Source organism: Dipodomys ordii, unplaced genomic scaffold (genome assembly GCF_000151885.1).
Source record: "Dipodomys ordii isolate 6190 unplaced genomic scaffold, Dord_2.0 Scaffold53, whole genome shotgun sequence".
NCBI lineage: Eukaryota > Metazoa > Chordata > Mammalia > Rodentia > Heteromyidae > Dipodomys > Dipodomys ordii.
Window position 1 is genome coordinate 9,309,230 of NW_012267269.1, and position 18,144 is coordinate 9,327,373.

Consider the following 18,144-nt stretch of genomic DNA (forward strand, 5'->3'; position numbering starts at 1 on the left):
CAGTAGAGTTTGTAATTTGAATAACATATTATTGTATGGTGCATCAGAGATGCTTTTGCTGTGATTCTTAGCTCTAATCTATGTTCAGATGTAGTTTTTGTGGGATGAGTGGCACTGTGGTCAAGAAAGGCACAATTTTGACACAATACAAATACATACACGATTGTGTGTACACAATTGTAAAAAAAAAAAGGAGCAAAATTTGTACACCAAAAGGAAAGTGAAGAACGATTTTGCTATTTTCCTCAGGAACATGTCTCAACAGCTGTTGTAGCAGGTTGATAGTAAATGGCCTTTCCACTCAGAACAAAAATGAATGCAAGTAACTCTAATCAAATAAACTGTTAATACCCTCCAGACAGTGAAAAAATTCAGTTGTCTGGTCAAGTTTAAAAATCAGTCATGGCCACTCTACAAACTTGAACACATTCTTTTTTTTTTTTTTTTGGTCAGTTGTGGGTTTGAACTCTGGACCTGGGCTCTGTCCTTGTACTCTTCAGCTCAAGGCTAGCGCTCTAGCACTTGAGCCACAGCACCACTTCTGGTTTCTGGGTGGTTTATTGAAGGTAAGAGTCTCACAGACTTTCCTGCTCAGGCTGGCTTTGAACTGCCATCCTCAGATCTCAGCCTCCTGAGTAGCTAGGATTACAGGCGTGAGACCAATGCCCGGCTTTGAACACATTCTTAAAGATCAGAAATTCGGTCAGAAACAAAATGTCAGAATTTGAAAACAAAATAAGTGAATCAAAACCTCGCAGAAAAATTAGGGTGTTTCATAATAGTTATATATAACCTAATCAGAAAACAAAACATAAAACTAAAAACAAAAACTGATGTTATCAATTATCAAGTTACTACTGAAAATAAAATTTCAGGGCATTAGTAACATCAATTTTTGCATTTATGAATGATCTGTGTTGTGATTTGCCTAATTGTTTAATGGGTATTGAGCAGCAGAAATTTCCCCAAATTAGAAACTCTGTTTTGTAAGCATCTTCTCTTCTAAAAGACACAAGAGCATGAGTCTCAAGAGGCAGAATTTGTTCAGTAGTTAAGGGTTCTAATTTTGCCACCACTCATTCATGTTTGAATAAACCATGGATCAACAGTCTGCTCAGAAACAAATACCTCCCTGTTCAGGATCTCAGTTTCTTCATTTATACAGTGGAGTTTTGAAGAAGAGTTTAAATATGATGGGTAATGGAACATAACACATGGAAAAAATACTCATCACCTATTACTAGTATAGTATAATATATAATCGCTAATAGAGCTATTACCACTCTGGGGTGGTTCAGTCAGGTGAACTCATTTGTTACTCTTGTAATGGGGTCACTGTTTTACAGTGATTCATTTACACAGGCCACCTATATTGATGAAACAGCCACTGTATATGTAAGTTATTTTGCTAGATTTGATAAAATGTGAAAATGAATATAATATCATTCCTCATTGTTAAGTAGCTTACAATCATGGAAGAGAAACATGACTATAAAAAGACCAAGGTAATAAAAATTGTAATAGATAAAATGAAATAGAAAAATATCCTCTGGTGGTAAAAAAAAGAGAGAAAAGTTGTGTGATTGTGTGTGTATATGTCTATGTGGTGTGTGGGTATGTGTGTGTCTGTGTGTGTGTGTGTCGTCTGTGTGGGCACATGACGTACTAAGGATTGAGCTCAGGATCTTGAGCATGCTAGGCAAGTGCTCTACCATTGACATAAGGCTCAAGTTTAAGGACTATCATTTGACTTATGGAAAAGTGAGCAATAATGTATAGTTATCATTTCTACAATTGTTAATCCTAATTACAAATCTAGAGCACTCTTGCAAACTTAAACAAGTAATTTTTTTCCCTATTTTTTGGTCATTACACTTGAACTCAGGGCCTGGGCACTGTCCCTGAGATTTCGAGCTCAAAGCTAGCATGCTAATACTTAGGACCACAGTATTACTTTTGGTTTTCTGGTAGTTAATTGAAGATGAGAGTCTCACAAACTTTCTTTCCAGGGCTAGCTTTGAACTACTATCCTCAGATCTCATCCACCTTAGTAGCTAGGATTATAGGCGTGAGCCACTAGCACCCAGCTACCAATAAGTATTTTAATAAGTATATTATCATGGAATGATTTATTAAACTTATTAGCAGTCTTCACATGAAATCCTTTTTGTTAAAAATAAATAGAAAGGAAAGTAGACAAAAAAGCTATTGTAAAACATTAAGACTCTGTGACTATATTGTGCTTGAGGCAAGAAGACTCATTGAGAAGAAATCTATGACTGATTAAAATATGAGCCATCCCATTAATCACACAATACATTAGATAATAAACTGTGGTTGTTAACTTGATATGCACCATTGAACACGGAGAAAAATATCACATAGGCAGACAAGTGCACCAATGTATGACAATGTAATAGCTTGTGGATATACTCTTTTTGTAAATATGACTACAGTATATCCAGTGTCTTACTGAATTGTGCTGTAAGATAAGGTTATTCTTTAAGTCACAGAGATTAATTCTGCAGATTTTTCAGCACTGGGAAAAAAATCATACATTTGAATAGAAGAAAGGGTGAGACAGAAGGGAACATTTTTTTACTCAAAGGGTGCTCTTCCAATATCTCATTCCATTTTCAAAGGAAGCTCTGAAGATGTTAGATTTTTAAAAAATGTCTTGCAAAAAAGAGAAAACTAATGACATATTCCACTGACAGGTAATTATATGAGCTAATTTCCAGAACTAGTTTAAACTATGATCAAGAGTAGTTAACTGTCTATGGTATATGGATCTCATGAGCCTGTCCTGAAAATTTGCTGATAGCACAAATAGGAAAGAACATAAAAGTGCTAAATTCTGTAGACCAAGAAATACTGTTTCTAGAAAAGAATTATAGATTTATTTAAGACTAAATCCTTGATGAAGGAAATAACATTTTCAGTGAAATATCTTGCACTCCGGAAAACCACATAAAAATGAGCCACATGGTGCTGGGAAGGTGGCTCAGTGGTAGAGCGCTTGCCTTGCATGCCTGAGGCTCTGGGTTCGATTCCTCAGCACCACATAAACAAAAAGAAAAAAAGCCAGAAGTGGCGCTGTGGCTCAAGTGGTAGAGCGCTAGCCTTGAGCGGAAGAACTGAGGGACAGCACCCAGGCCTAGAGTTCAGGCCTCACGACCGGACCACTCCCCCCACCCCCCCAAAAAAAAGAGCCACATTGTAACCATTAGGAAGTCTATTCATGATTGTACATAAATAACATGATTCAAAAGATATTACTTATTTGCTGCATGTCTTTCCTCTGAAGAGAAGGTCCCACCTGTGGTTCCTGTAACATTAGTAAAACAAAAACTTCCTCTTCCTCCATATAGTTTATTTTTATTTTTATTTATTTATTTTTTATTGTAAAGATGCTATACAGAGGGTTACAGTTACATGAGTGAGGTAATGAGTACATTTCCTATTGAGCATTGTTACCCCCTCCATTGTTTTCCCCTTACCATCCCTTCCCTCCCTACCTTCCCCAGGTTCTTTTTTTTCCCCTCCATATAGTTTAAAAGTCTATAGATACTTATTGTCCACTGAAGAATTTTAAACATATAACTGAATATAAATCAATTATTTGAGAAACTTTGTCCAAGATCCTCTCATCAGCATTGTAAAAACAAAAGCAAACAAACAAAAAACATTTGTCAACTAGAGATCTATTAGGAAGGGGAAAATCCCCACATACAGTCATAGGCAAGAAGAAAACAGTAGTTATCACAGGGTTTATTGGTCTGGGGTACTTTAAATGACTATCTTTAGATTGTTAATCTAATATTTTTTTCTTACTGTACAGTGCAAGCGTATCTTAAAGTAAGCTATTTAGCCTTTCATTTGCTTTTACTCAGATTAGTCCTCTATTACTGTTTTTGAAATACTTTCAGGAATGGTTTCCATATAAATTCAGAGCATGATAGCTGTTCCTTGAGAGCTGACATATAACAGGAGACACATGGACAATTCAGAAGATGTTGTGAGTTTCTATGTTGGAGTGTTTATTCTGTGCAGAGGTTGTCTCTGAGTCTTTGAGGCCAATGTTGGACTTGGATTTAGGGATCAGACCTGAAAATTAATCCCAAGAAATTGGGACTTGAAAGTCTGAAGCCAAAAAGAACTTACAAATTTGAATCCTCTATTCTGATAGTGATAGTAAACCACAAGCCACATGTGGATACTGGGCCTTTGAAATAGAAATAATGTGGCAGATAAATATATTTTAACATTTTATTTTAAAATTTCAATAATTTAAAACTGCACTTACTTTGAGTTAATTTAAATTAGAAGATAATCTAAAATTGATGTGCTTCTGGGGTTCTAGGGTCTTGTATATTCTGGGCAAGCACTCTACCTCTTAGCTACACACCCTAAAAGGTAAATTTAGTGGTTTTTTTTTTTTTTTTTTTTTACTATGCAAGTTTCAGCAATTAGAAAAACCTTTATTATGAGACAACTTCAGATTTACCTTTTCAGTTGTACATTTCAGGATATCTAAATACCGATCAAACATATATATATATTTTTTTTTTGGGGGGGGAGGAGGGGGGTCCGGTTGTAGGGCTTGAACTCTGGGCCTGGGCTCAAGGCTAGTGCTCTACCACTTGAGCCACAGCACCACTTCCAGATTTTTTCTTTTTGCTTATGTGGTGCTGAGGAATCAAACCCAGGGCCTCATACATGCAAGGCAAGCACTCTACCACTGAGCCACCTTCCCAGCCCCCAGATGAAATATTTTTGATCAACACTATCAAGTTGAGATGCGCTGAGAGATAGAAAAAAGCAAATTTTGAAAACTTTGTATTAAATAAGTTAAAAAGCTCATTATTTTACACCAATTGCACATGTGAGTGATATTCATTTATCTGAATTAAAGCATGATATCAGATTAATTTTACCTGTTTAGGTTTTTCTTAATGAAATTTATAATTATAGATGTGGCTTTTTATTAAATTGTTATTAGATAGTGCTGTGTAAGCCTTGGCAGGGGGAACCTGGACATATCATTGAGATATTCTGATCCTAAAGGGGATATGGTGACTGGACTGAGGAATTAGTGATGAAGAGTGGGAGTGATTTGCAAATGAACCCAGGAGAAGGTCCTCAGTCTGCTGTGCTGCAGGTCAGGAGGCGTAGTAAGTCCGGAGGTTGTAACACCAGAAGTGACCTCAAGTTTTAGGAAAAAGAAGATAACATTTCTGTTTCTTATTTCTTATGCTAAGTTGTGACCATGTTATTGCTTCAAAAATTACTATGATTAGTTTTATTATTATTTTTAGTTGTTATTAGTTTTATTATTTTATTTATTATTAGTTTTACTTCATAAGTAGTGTTATAGTGTTAAGTATAAATGTATCTAAATATAATATAAATATAAATATGTTTAAATTACCTCAAGATATTGAAAGGCATTTATCACAATTAACCCTCACAATGAAAGGCAGTCACCAGAATTAAAAGACAGATAGAAAATTGACTATTAGGCCAAAGTTCATTTCCCAGTATAAAAATCTAATGAAACATTAATTTGAGGGTATTTTGTTACATAAAACCTACCCCATAATTAAATACTGGATTAGATTAATCAACTTCACAATTTAGAAAAATATATATTACATTGTATTTGCCATAAATGTATTACTACCCTCATGTTGATTTAAAATAGTCTTTCTCCCTCTGTAAGCTAACTGTGAAAAAGTCAGAAATGCTAACAAACGAAAAGGAGAAAATAACAATCACTTGTAACTCATACCATTCAGAGATAATGACCTTAACTTTGTCTAGCGTTTCTTTTATGGAAATATAGTTGGGCTTTAGGCAAGATTTTGTATGTTTTAATAGGCGCTGCCTCACAAGCCCTGCGTTGAATACTTCAGAATTTTATTGAACTCTCATTCATAGCCTAGACTGAGCTGATCATTTGTAGAAATAACAACTCAGTAAATGGTATCTGGTTGCTTGAAAGTATTATTCGCATAGATAGATTTCCAAAGTGCTAGACATAAAACCAGGAATTGTGTTATTCACAAGAAAATCTTGTTGAACATTTTCTGACACCATTAGTAAGATAAAGAGAGTGGGGATGAAAGAGGAAACATGAATTTTGCATTCGGAAGAGCCTGTGCTTATTAGTTCTTCCAGCAGAAAGCATGACGGGCCACCTCATCAGGAGATTGATGAAGCCTCATTAGGTAACGGCTTCAAATATTTCAAGAGTCATTCCTCACACCCCCATCACAGTCTAAAGTGGTTGCTAGACAAACATGCCTACCTGCCAGTGCTGCCCTTTGATTGGAGAGAGTTAGAATTCATTTCATCTTTAAGAGAGAGATGTGCACCCAAGTGTAAAATTACCCTGTAAATTCAGTAGCACTGGATCTGGAGATGCAAATCCGAGGACCTGAAGTTGGACAGACTCCTTGAGCTGAAGTGGAGTGCCAAGTGTCAGTTCTTCAGACGTTTGCTTCATTCTAGCTCTTGTCTTTTCGCTTAATCTTGTTATTAAGTCAATTTTTAGTCAACTAAAATAAATATTTGCATCTTAAACTTGGGGAAACAAATCCTCAATGGAACTAGTGTTTCTGAAACTTCTGTAATTCTTAACTTTTGTGTCATCAAGGACCTAAATACCAAAACCTCTACTGCCACTTTATGAATTCCTATCCTATTATTATAATTACAGTAATTTAGGGGTCTATGCTTCGGGCTGTTGATCTCTGGGATAATACTGGATTTAGATCAATACTAAAAAGCTTTGGAACTCTGAGAAAGTTTCTTTAAGTTTCTGGTTCAATTGTCAGTCAGGCATACTGATGGACTAAATCTGCCACACTTCACTGAAATGAAAATGGACTTTGCATGGATTCCTTTGAATGGGGTTGAACCCTAGAAATATACATGCTTGATTGGAGTTCTTAATGTTTTTTATTAGGATCTAAATCCCCTCAACTGTGTTAGTTTTAAACTATGTTTAAGTAGATCTCATGGCCAGGAAGCTGCCAAGGATTTTAGACCTTGATTACTATCCTGGTGTATTTTAGATGTAGCTTCCACATATGGAAGAAAAGATGCACTGTTGATTTCTCTGAGTTTGGGTTACCTCTCTTAACATGATTGGTTCTATGTCCATCAGGACTCAAGGCATTCACACACAGTGAGACCAAAGCAGAATACTCTTAGGGGAAGAGCACAAAGGCAGAAGGCCTCTGTGAATATAGAATAATATTTATTGAAATGAATTCCAGGATTTTTAGTGGGCTAAAAGATACACAATGTTCATTCAACAATGGTGTATGAAAAGAGTTTCCATGATTCTTTTGGGAGTGAAGGGTAAGTGGGGAATTTTAATCAAAGATAGGATATAGATTTGTTTCAAGCCTGGTCATTATGAAGGAAGCATGAATTCAACTTCAAGAGAGGAAGGACTCACAGAGATTGATGAAGAAGCCACTGCAATAGGCCTGGAGAGAGAAGAACCTCAAACTGGATAGTGGCCAGGAAGATTTAGAGATGTTTCAGAGTGAAAATCAATGCTAATTGAAGAGGGACTGGTGAGGCTACATGAAATAATGAGAGCTCCAGAATATATTGAGATTTCTACCTTGTGGCATCCTTGAAGCCAGTGCCAGCTGGGGAAAAGGCTTAAGATTTCATTTCTGCATCCATATGTAGCAACTCAATACCTTGGAGAAGTTATATCAGCCCACTGTGGCATAATATTGTCGGCCACACAAAAATATCTTAAAATAATTGTGTGGAATTTTGGGATTATTTAGAAGAAAATTATGTGCTTAGCAAAATTATTCAGTCCAAAATCCAAATAAAACATACATTTTCATCATGGCAACTGAGAGAAACCTTAAATTATGATAACCTTTATGAGATCAGAAGTGGTATGAGATTAGAGGTTTTAGTTTTGGAGTAAAACTAAATGGGTATATCCACAAGGTGTTCAAAGGTAGAGGATGATGACTTGGAAGGAATGTTAGAAACACAAGCTTAATAAGCTGCAGGAACAATTACTAGAGAGTAGTTGACATTGCTAAAAGTAAAAATAGAAGTGCAAGTAGAATAAGTTTTGGTTAACTAGTATCTTAAAGCAAGGAGAAGAGAGAGCCCTCCACAAAGCAATCAAAACATAGTTCAAATAATAGAATCCTCTCCACCCCCCTGCAATAGAATAGAAAAGAAAAAGAAGGTTAAAAAACGTCTAGTATACCACAAGAGGGCTACTCTAGGAAGGAAATCACTGGTACTCTGAAAGTCTTAGAAGTCACAAATTATTTGAAGGACAAAGAAATTTCTTTGACAATAGAAACTAAACAATTACTGACAGGCTTAATTGAAGCAATTCTATCGGTGGTGATGGAAGGAAGTTGTATGAGTGTGAAAAGAGAAAAGAAACACAATATACAACTCAGTAGTCCTGGAAAACTGAATGTTCTAAAAACCTTGGCATTAAGGGCTAGGGTTGTTGGAAGTGGATCAAGGAAGAGCAGGCTTTAATTGACAAAGAATGGACATGAAAACTCAGTATTGTAGGAGAAGAGAGAAAAAAGTGAAACAGTGTTCTAGAAGAGACTTAAGGTCACAGAAATCACCATTAAGAAAATGTAACCTCTCTTCCAGGCAAAATGTAAAAAAACAGGTTAAAAAAGAATGACGTTTCTTGGAAATTGTAAGATTATCTGCTGTTTTATCAGCTGTTGTTATAGCTTATCAGTTTTTTTATATTTGAATAATTTATGTGTGCTTTCTCTTAGTTGGCTGACACCTTTAATATTATCTCTAGGGAAAATAAATTAAATTTTCACTCAGTAAAAGCTGATTGAAAACTCACTTCTGTCCACTGTATCCTGAAGCAAAAATCCCTGAGAAAATTCTCTTGATAAATTGTTCTCTGCTGCAATGGTGGGATCTCAGAAATATCTTTGCTACTAAGGTATAAGAGAAATATCTCTCCCTCGTGGTTTGTATATTCCAGAGAAATACTATTAACTAAGTCTCCTGCAGAGCTAGCATCAGGACTTAGGAGTATGTGTTAACTTTTAAAATATAATTGCCCCAGTAATTATATGATTTGTATTGTTTTTTATTGTTATAAATGGGATTTTGGTTGCACATTTACTTGTTGGAAGGATATTTTTACATACCCTTGTTTTGTTATGTTAACCATTAGATCAAACTTAAATTAGAACTGTAAGCAATTAATTTTGCATCATGTTTACATCTGAAAAACAGAAGGACCACAAGACCTTTCCTAGTAGAATCTAATTAGATCATCTTCATTTTATTATTATATAAACACATAAATACCAAAACAAGAAGCCTCTTGATTCTAGAAGTGACAAAGACTAGTTTCTGGATTTATCATATAAATGATAAATTAACTGCTGCTAATTATGCAGGGAGACATTTCATCTATTTGAAACAAAAAACTGTCTAAAGCTAATGGGAATTCAACCAAACTAAGAATCTCAGATAAAGATTATCCAATAGGTAAGCTTATAATAAGCAGGATCTATTATCACTCTATCTATCTATTGATCTATTTATCTATATATCATCTATCTATCTACATATACAATATCTTAATATTATACTAAATTGCTGTCTACTCCTCTCTAGCCTGTTTATGTTATACTTTACTGTAACTAAATCTTGAGCAATCTGTCCTTGGTCTTCATAGCTTTTCTACTCTCTGCCTGGGTGATCTCAGCCTTATTTTGACCTTTGCCACCCAGTTTGTTCTAGTATCTTTGAAACATGTTTCAATTTAGCTTGAATCTTACTATACTCATAATTATAAATAGAAATATAGAAGCTATATTCCCAAAGAATCCATACTTAGTGTGTTCAAACCTAAGACTGAATTCTTTCTATTAAACATATGTATCCTCCTGAATATTCTTGAGTGTAAAACAAACCACTCAAAGCAAATGGGGAAAAAATCATACTTCGACCCTTTAGGTAAAATAAAAAGCCAAAACTAGCTAAGCTAGCATGTTGAATTGTTTTCTAGGTTTTTCTTAACTAAGCAATTGTTTTTGATGATGGTTGTGATTCTGCTATTTTTAGGTTTTTTTTTTAAAATAATAATATTGGATTTGTGATTCTTTTCCTTCCTATGTTAGTATTTGTAATACATATATTTATTATAATTATTTTCACTTGCTTTAAATTGGGGTGATGTAATTAATAGTTTCCTTAAGATATAAAAATCTATATATTCATATATGTCTATCTATCATCTATCGTCTATCTATCTATTCTATCATCTATCTATCTGTCTATCTGTCTCTATCTATCTATCTATCTATCTATCTATCTATCTATCTATCTATCTATCTATCTATCTATCTACCTACCTACCTATGGTTGCTGCTTTTTCTTCCCCAGTCCTACTATTTGAACTCAAGGCCTGGGTACTGTCCCTGAGCCTCTTTTGCTCAAGTCTAATATTCTACCACTTGAGCCACAGCACCACTTTTGGCTTTTTCTGTTTATATGGTACTGAGGAATCGAATCCAGGGCTTCATGAATGCTAGGCAATACTCTACCATATTCCCAGGCACATTCCCAGCCCTGCTAGTGTGTTTGTTATTATTTTCTGTGGTATTGCTATTTCAACTCAGTGTCTCACACTCATCAGTGCTCTACCATTTGGAGCACTGCGTCCTTTTGCTTTTTGTTTTACCCAGAACATTTTGCATTGATTTTCTGGGATGGCCTTGAGCCTCTGTCCTCGTAACTCTTCCTCCTGAGTAGCTGGGATTACAAGACAGGCCTTCCACCCTGCCCAGCCCTTTATATCATTTCTACTTTTCAGAATATATATTAAGGAAATGGGATGGAAAATTTTAATTAGCTTTTAGTGATTTTGCTTTATATTTTATTTATAATATAATCTAATTTTCCTCTGTGTTCATCCTTTGATTTTACTTTGTTCTTTGGGTAGCTGTTTCATTTGCTCTTTTTTTTGTCTTTTGATGAATGATGATTAAAAAGTTATAATGTTAAACGAATATATCAGTTCTATTATCACAAGGTATAATAAGTAATATTTTCATTGCTCAGTTTTAAGCATTTAATAATTGGCTTTATAATTTTATCTGTATTTCATGATTTAGAAATAAGCTTTTTAGTGTCATATATATGAAATATTTTAACTTACTTGTTAATTTTTAATTTTATTTCCATAGTCTAGTTCATATCAATTCTTCAGAATTTGTTGAAACTTTGTTTTTATTCTATGTATTTGATAAACTCGATGAAATATAGGTTTATGTTTTCATCATTGGAAATCTGAAACAGATGTTTTTCTAAGATATTCACATTCATAATTCAGCCATTGACAGGGAAGAGGTGAAAGAATTAGTTCTTAGGTTTATATTGACTAAGCCTAGAAACAGTCTAATCACTTGTAATACTTTCCATGGGTCAGGATTCATTTCCACAGACTGCTCAACTGGAAGGAAGGCAGAAAAGACCAAAATAATGGAGGATTCATTCAGAAAAACTTTCCTACATGCTGATTAACTCAAAAATGTGTCTTGTTTTACAAAAGGCACATCTGTATCTGAAGGAAGGAGAGTCTATTCAAGTCTATTTACTAGTTAGTTGTAGGGTTTGATGTACCATGTTCGTTAGTCATTGAAATGATCAATTCTGTAAGGTAATAATGTGTGTCTCTGTGTGTATATATGCTGATACTAGAACTTCAATCCAGGATTTCACGTTCTCACTTGGCTTTTTGCTCAAAGCTTATACTCTACCACTTGAGTCACATTTCCACTTCCAGGGTTTTGCTGGTTAATTGGGGGATGTTTCCCAGATTTTTCTGCAGTCTCTGAGTAGCTAGCATTATAGGTATGAGCCAGTGGTACCCAGCCTAATAATGTTTCTTTTTCTTTAGGACTAGTGGATTCTAAGAAAATTATGTGAAGTTTTTTATATGATTTAGAAATTATGCCACCTTTTCTTTCCTTTTAGAAATATCAAGACCATTGTTAGGCTCCTACAATGTCATTGTTTCTTGTATTTTAGAATAGTTACTACGTTTATCATCATAACATTCTTCATGTTATCTTTTACTTAAATTTTCTAATGATTTATGTCAATAATATAATATCTTCTTTCTTTTGGCTAGGTTTTTATAATCAGTTATCTCATGTTTACTGTAAGGATATTGTGTGATTTGGAGCTTTATTAGTAGCTTTTGATTACAGAGTTAAAAACATCCATTCCAACAGCTATATGAATTCACTTGTTAATTTCAATGTGCTAGTTTCTTTTTATATTTTATTTCATTTTGCTGCTTTTTTAGCTGCCATAATGAAATTGCTTTCTTCTCTTGAAAATGTGAGCATTATACAATCTATTATTAAGAACTATAGAGGGACAAAGGGAGAACAAATGCAGCTATGGTACTCACTGGACACTATGTTGAAATGAACTGTACAACTTGTTGGTAGTGATTGGAGGGAAAATTAGAATAGAGTGAGGGAAGGGGTGACGACATTGCCAAAAATAAAATGTACTCCTTACCTTACTAACTGTAATCCCTCTGTACATCACATTTATAACAAAAACTATACAATCTCAAATAAAGTTATAAAGTTGTTGTATGTATGTTTATTATAAAGACCTTGTTTGCCAGGCACATATGGCTATACCTATAATCTTAGTTACTCAGGAGACTGAGATCTGAGGGTCACAGTTCAAGCTAGCCCCAGAAGACAAATATAAGACTTTTATTTCCAGTCAATAAACAAAAGCAAGGATTAGAGACATGGATCAAGTATTAGGACACCAGAGAGCAATAGTGTTAGGCTGAGCATTCAAAACCCAGTAATGGCACACACACACACACACACACACACACACACACACACACACACACAAAGACCTTGTGTTGACTATTGCATTTATTTATGTCCTTGCAATCATCTTTCTTGTTTAGTTTACTCATTTTTAAAACAATCCTAGCTACTAGGAAGGCTGAGAATGAGAGTACTGTGGTTTGAGATCAACTTGGGCAGAAAAACCTTGTGAGACTCTTCTCAGAAAATATAAATTGGGAATGATGGCATGTATCTGTTATCTTAGCTAGATGGGAATCTTGATGTGGGTGGATCAGACTCAAGTATGCACAGAAGCATACTCAACATATACATATAATACTGTAAAAAAGTAACAAAATAGAATTGAAGAGCTTACCAGCTAAATAAGGTAGTGCTTTACTCCAGGGTACTAGCTATGAAATTTGGTGTGAACAATTATAATCAACCTACTTAAGAACTATTTTATTGTAAAGATGCTGTGCAGAGGGGTTACAGTTACATGAGTAACGCAATGAGTGTATTACTTGTTGATCATTGATAACCCTTCCCTTGTTGTTGTCCCATTATCCCTTCTCTCCTCCACCTCCCACTCAACCTACTTAAAAAAATCTTATTCCATTAATCTATGGTAACTATATGCCTGTAGCTTTCAATACCAATCAGATGGTTTTAATAGTCATAGGTCACCCACCAAAAGTTTGTTGCAACCTGGATTGTGTATCCTTCAATCATAGATAATCGTTTCCTGATCCCTATGATAATCAGCAATATTACTCACAGGTTGTTTGGAGAATTCATTTACATTTTACATGTAATGCACTAGTTAGGGTCATGTGTATAGAAATATATTCAATGGAAACAATTAAAATAATAAAATTTAATGTCTGACTTGACCAACTATTAATAGATTGCTAAGATGAAAAGATAAATAGAAGGATTTAAATAAGTGAAATTGCCAACCAAGTCTTTTTGTGTAAGTTTTGCAACAGTGTGAAGGCAGAATCTCAGGAGCAAATGAACAGGACAAGCTTAGCATTTCAAGACCAATATTTTGGATTTTTTCCCCGGTAGCTACATGTGAAATCCTGATAAAAATTAAACAGTGTGTATTATCAATGAAAATTATGCACGTGTTTAAATATACGAATAATAACAAGACAAAGAAATAACCAGCTTTAGAAACTTAAATGTTTATAATTACAGTCACTGATGGGAATTACTAGCAATGCATTCATTATGTGTGTACTGCAACATACCCGTGTTACTTTCTGTACAATTTTGGCTAGATCCTTTGTCATTTCATTGCATCCATTGCTACAGGGCATCAGCAAGGATCTTCAGTAGAGAAACTCCAAGTTCTATTTCAGTTTTAAGATGATATGACTCTATGAACACAAAAGTGTTCAAGTCTCAGTTTTCAACTCTGAGTCAACTTGTGAAAGGATATAAATGACCTTCAGTGTGAGTGTGTCTTTATATCCTGTATTCATTCCTTTTCTTTTCTTCCTCCTTATCTGCCATCCCCACTAATTCCTCAAGTTTCTTCTCCAAGTATTTCTTTAGTGTCCTGCGAATGTTTTTCATTTTCCTCCGGTGAGAAACACAAAAATAGAATCTAGAGGAAAGAACAAAGGTAATGTCAACATCAATGTCATTAGCCCCGCTCCTTTAAAAACAATTACATAATGTTTTCTTCACTTGTGGATCCCTTCCATCCATTTTCTTAAATTACAACACATCCCATCAAACTTCTATTCACTTCATTCTTGTAAATATCATAGCTCAGATTTTGGAATGACTTCTTTCCCCCTTTTCTCCATTGGCCTAAGAGGAATTTGGAGCAATATTTTTGCAAAGACCTGTTTGACCCAGTTTATTTGGAGGGAGAAAAACTCACAGTAACACTGCACTTGCCAATAGTCCAGCTTCTGTAAACAGTATCAGGAAGAGTATAATTTCTCTATTCTCAGCCTTCTTCAAATCATCGTCTGGAAAAAGAAAATGTACAGCAGTGAGGTTTGAAGAAAAGAAATAGTCACTATGGATCCATACACAGAATTGAGTCATAATTTCAGGTTTCCCTTTTTATTACTTCATATGTGCTCCTACTTTTCTTCCGGGTCTTACTATGCTTGACTCCTAGACTCTGTGAAACCCTTTACCTTGACTTTCCTTAATCTAATAACTTCTCCATATCTAGTCCAGTCTTCTCATTTCTTAGCCCTTTAATTGGTCCAGTAGTAAGTTATTATTACAGTATCATGTGTGTGTGTGTGTGTGTGTGTTTAAGTATTGGGGCTCACTCAGCTTTTTCACTGTGCCACGTGAACCATGTCTCCACTTCTGGCTTTTTGCTGCTTAATCAGAGATCAAAGCCTCTCAAATATGTCTGCTTTGAACCATGATCCTCAGCATAGTGAGTAGTTGGAATTCTAAGAATGAGCCATTGGTGTCTGGCTCATTCTGGTATCAATTTTGATTAGCTCTTTCATTTTTCTTTCTTTTTTTTTGTAACATTACCATGGGATGCATAGTACTCTCAAATATTTGGTGAATAAATTAACACTAGCCTGATCCTTGTTCTATGTCCTCTTAAACTGTCATGCCAAACTATATGTCAAATTGCCACACTAGAATATATGTCACCTCCACAATATTCTCCTCTGAAGCACTGGGAAGACACACGAAGACAGGTCCAACAATCAAGAATGGGTCCTTCAGTTACAACTGATAAAAGAAAAAAAAAATCAGAAGAGAGATGTCCCAAGGCTCTACCCCTAAAATATGGACTAGATCTCTGATATTGCCAGGAATCTTATAGGGTTATTTCTGTTACTCTAAATCCATTCTTTTCCTAATTATCAAGTTCCTTAAAAGGGCATAACCTATAAATTAAATTGTATCTCTGAGGAAGAAGTCGAAATAACAAGACCTTGCTTCTAATGGGTTAAAGGGTTGGGAAGTATGCTTCAGGAGGCCTCTAAACATTTTCTAAGTCTGTAGAGTACATAAGGTTTCCCAAGTTACGTTTTGTAATTATATATGCTAAAATTTCCCCGTGTAATCAAAGCTCTAGGGATTGGGTCCTCTTTGTAATGGGAGAGACAAGCCATAGATAGAGCAAGGGAAGTGGGAAAAATGGACCGAAACTTAAAAGCGTCATATGCACTATACTCACTGCAATCTTCTGAACAAGCTAAAAGAGAATCAGAAAGGGCTGATGAGTTTAAAATCAAGTCAGGGCATACCATATTACACCCCATTAGTCTTTTCTTACCCATTCAGTCCCAGCTACCCCGCCACCCACGCTAAATACTTCCATTGGCATTCCTCCTCTCACCCACTACTTCTATTCCCATCACATTTTTTCAGTGTTGTTTGATAGAAATTTTGCATTACCAACTTCAGAGAAGATCGTTAATTTTTCTGTCAGCTTAGATTCCAGCTTTTTGCGCATCTCGAGAAACTGGCCTTGATAGATAAAGACCCCTAAAAAATGGGGAGGATGTAGGAAATTGGGGTGACCCTTCTTTTCAGAATCGTTCTTTGGCCTTGTTCTCCCCATCCAAATTTCTTCTACTGGATTGGCCAATACGAACTTCTGAGAGTCAAACAATACCTCACCTTTCCATGTTTCATTGCCGATTTTATAAAATTCATTCTTCAGCCATATTCTCAAGTTGATGACAGTTTGAACAGCTGAAGAAGAAGTGGAAAGGTATATGTGGGGCAAAAAATCGTATCTGTGGAAGAAATTATGTGGACCCAGGTGTTCCCTTCCCTGCCCCCCCTTCTCCTTTTTAACACCCAAAAACTCTCAGGGACTCAAGCTGCCCTCACCCAATACCCGAAGCATCTTGTTCCTGTGGACGACCTTGAAGCTTAAATGGGTGATCTCTTTAAATTGCCGTTCAAGCAGTTGAGTTCGATCAGGGACTTCTGTGGGTACCATCGTTGTCAGAATGACCCTAATATCCTCTATGAATTTTGGGTCACAGTCCAAACAGCCTTTGACCCCATGGAAGGCAACCAGGGACAGTGGCAGGAACAGGAATAACCACAGGTCACCCATTTCCTTGACCCTATCCCCAACAACAGGTTGCCCGGGCAACTAGTTTACTTAGTTCCTTTTCCTTCAGAAATCCAGGTAGGAGAACTGTGTTCTGGATGCTCTGAGGCTATCTTTCCCTCCCTTTCCATCTCACTCTTAGGGAATGCCATGTTTCTGAGGATCTCCAGTTGTTTTCTGAATTTTATCCTTCATTCCAGAGAGAGAGAACTGTCTGCTGGGGAATAGTTACCTTGAATTCTGAGTATGGAACAAACAGAAAGAAAGAATCCTTGAACTCACAAAAGCAGAGTTCTGTTCAGGGAGATCACTCAAAAAAAATACTTTCTTGCCCAGCACCACATAACCCCAGCTACTCAGGAGGCAGAGATAAGAGGATTATGGTTCAAAATCAGTCTAAACAGGAAAGTCCACGAGACTCTAAACTCCAATTAACCACTAGAAACCTGGAAGTGGAGCTGTGGCTCAAGTGATAGAGCTCTAGTCTTGAGCACAAAAGCTCAAGAATAGCATCCAAGCCCTGAAATCAAGCTTTAGGTCTATCACCAAATAACTGACTAACTAAATAAATACTTTTAAATCTCTGTGTCTTTAGTAGATTCCCATACTCCTATCCCCTCAAGTAATGTATCAACACAAAATCTCACAGGTCTTTGGAGAAAGGTCAATCCAAACTCACTGTTTCCTAGGAGGTAAGAGAAGCCAAGGAAATCCAGTTGGCTTAGGGTCGGTCACACTCCCTATCGGTAGTAGTATTATTGGAATTAAGGAGTGATGTGCAGTCATTAATTGAATTAATTAACTAGTCAGGCTACATTTGTCTGTGGGGTGATTCTTCCAGACATACTTTGTAACATTTTGATAACCTTCTTCTAAGAATCTCTGTTAGCAAAGCAATTTATAAATACAATATATCACTGGGTGCTGGTGGCTCATGCCTTTAATTCTAGCTACTCAAGAGGCTGAAATCTGAGGATTGTGGTTCAGAGCCAGCCTGGGCAGGAAAGTCCATGAGACACTTATCTTCAGTAAACCACCAGAAAGCTGGAAGTGGCGTGGTGGCTTAAGTGGTAGAGTGCTAGCCTTTAGCTAAAGAGCTGAGTGACCGCATTCAGGCGCTGAGTTCAAGCCCATGACCGACCAAAATATAAATAAATAAATAAGATAAATAAATACAATATATCTCCATCAATG

The 18,144-nt window shown here is 35.8% G+C and overlaps 1 protein-coding gene across 1 annotated transcript; it reads right to left on the reverse strand.

Moving 5' to 3' along the window:
• Positions 1-14,354: 14,354 nt before the first annotated feature.
• Izumo3 (IZUMO family member 3) lies at positions 14,355-16,953 on the reverse strand. Its single transcript, XM_013020803.1, has 6 exons — positions 16,722-16,953; positions 16,506-16,580; positions 16,281-16,370; positions 15,528-15,608; positions 14,779-14,869; positions 14,355-14,496 (listed from the first exon to the last, which is right to left on the reverse strand). Exons 1-6 carry the CDS (start codon positions 16,951-16,953, stop codon positions 14,355-14,357), a joined length of 711 nt encoding a protein of 236 aa, XP_012876257.1.
• Between the last annotated feature and the right edge of the window lie 1,191 nt (positions 16,954-18,144).

What these genes read in the sequence shown, in the direction of transcription:
- Izumo3 (XM_013020803.1), bottom strand. Translation starts at nt 16,953, where the DNA reads ATGGGTGACCTGTGGTTATTCCTGTTCCTGCCACTGTCCCTGGTTGCC. An exon ending in CAAGATGCTTCGGGTATTGG is followed by an intron (nt 16,581 to 16,721) that starts GTGAGGGCAGCT and finishes CTTCTTCTTCAG; the next exon opens with CTGTTCAAACTGTCATCAAC. An exon ending in CAGAGGAGAATATTGTGGAG is followed by an intron (nt 14,870 to 15,527) that starts GTGACATATATT and finishes TTCTTTTTCCAG; the next exon opens with ACGATGATTTGAAGAAGGCT.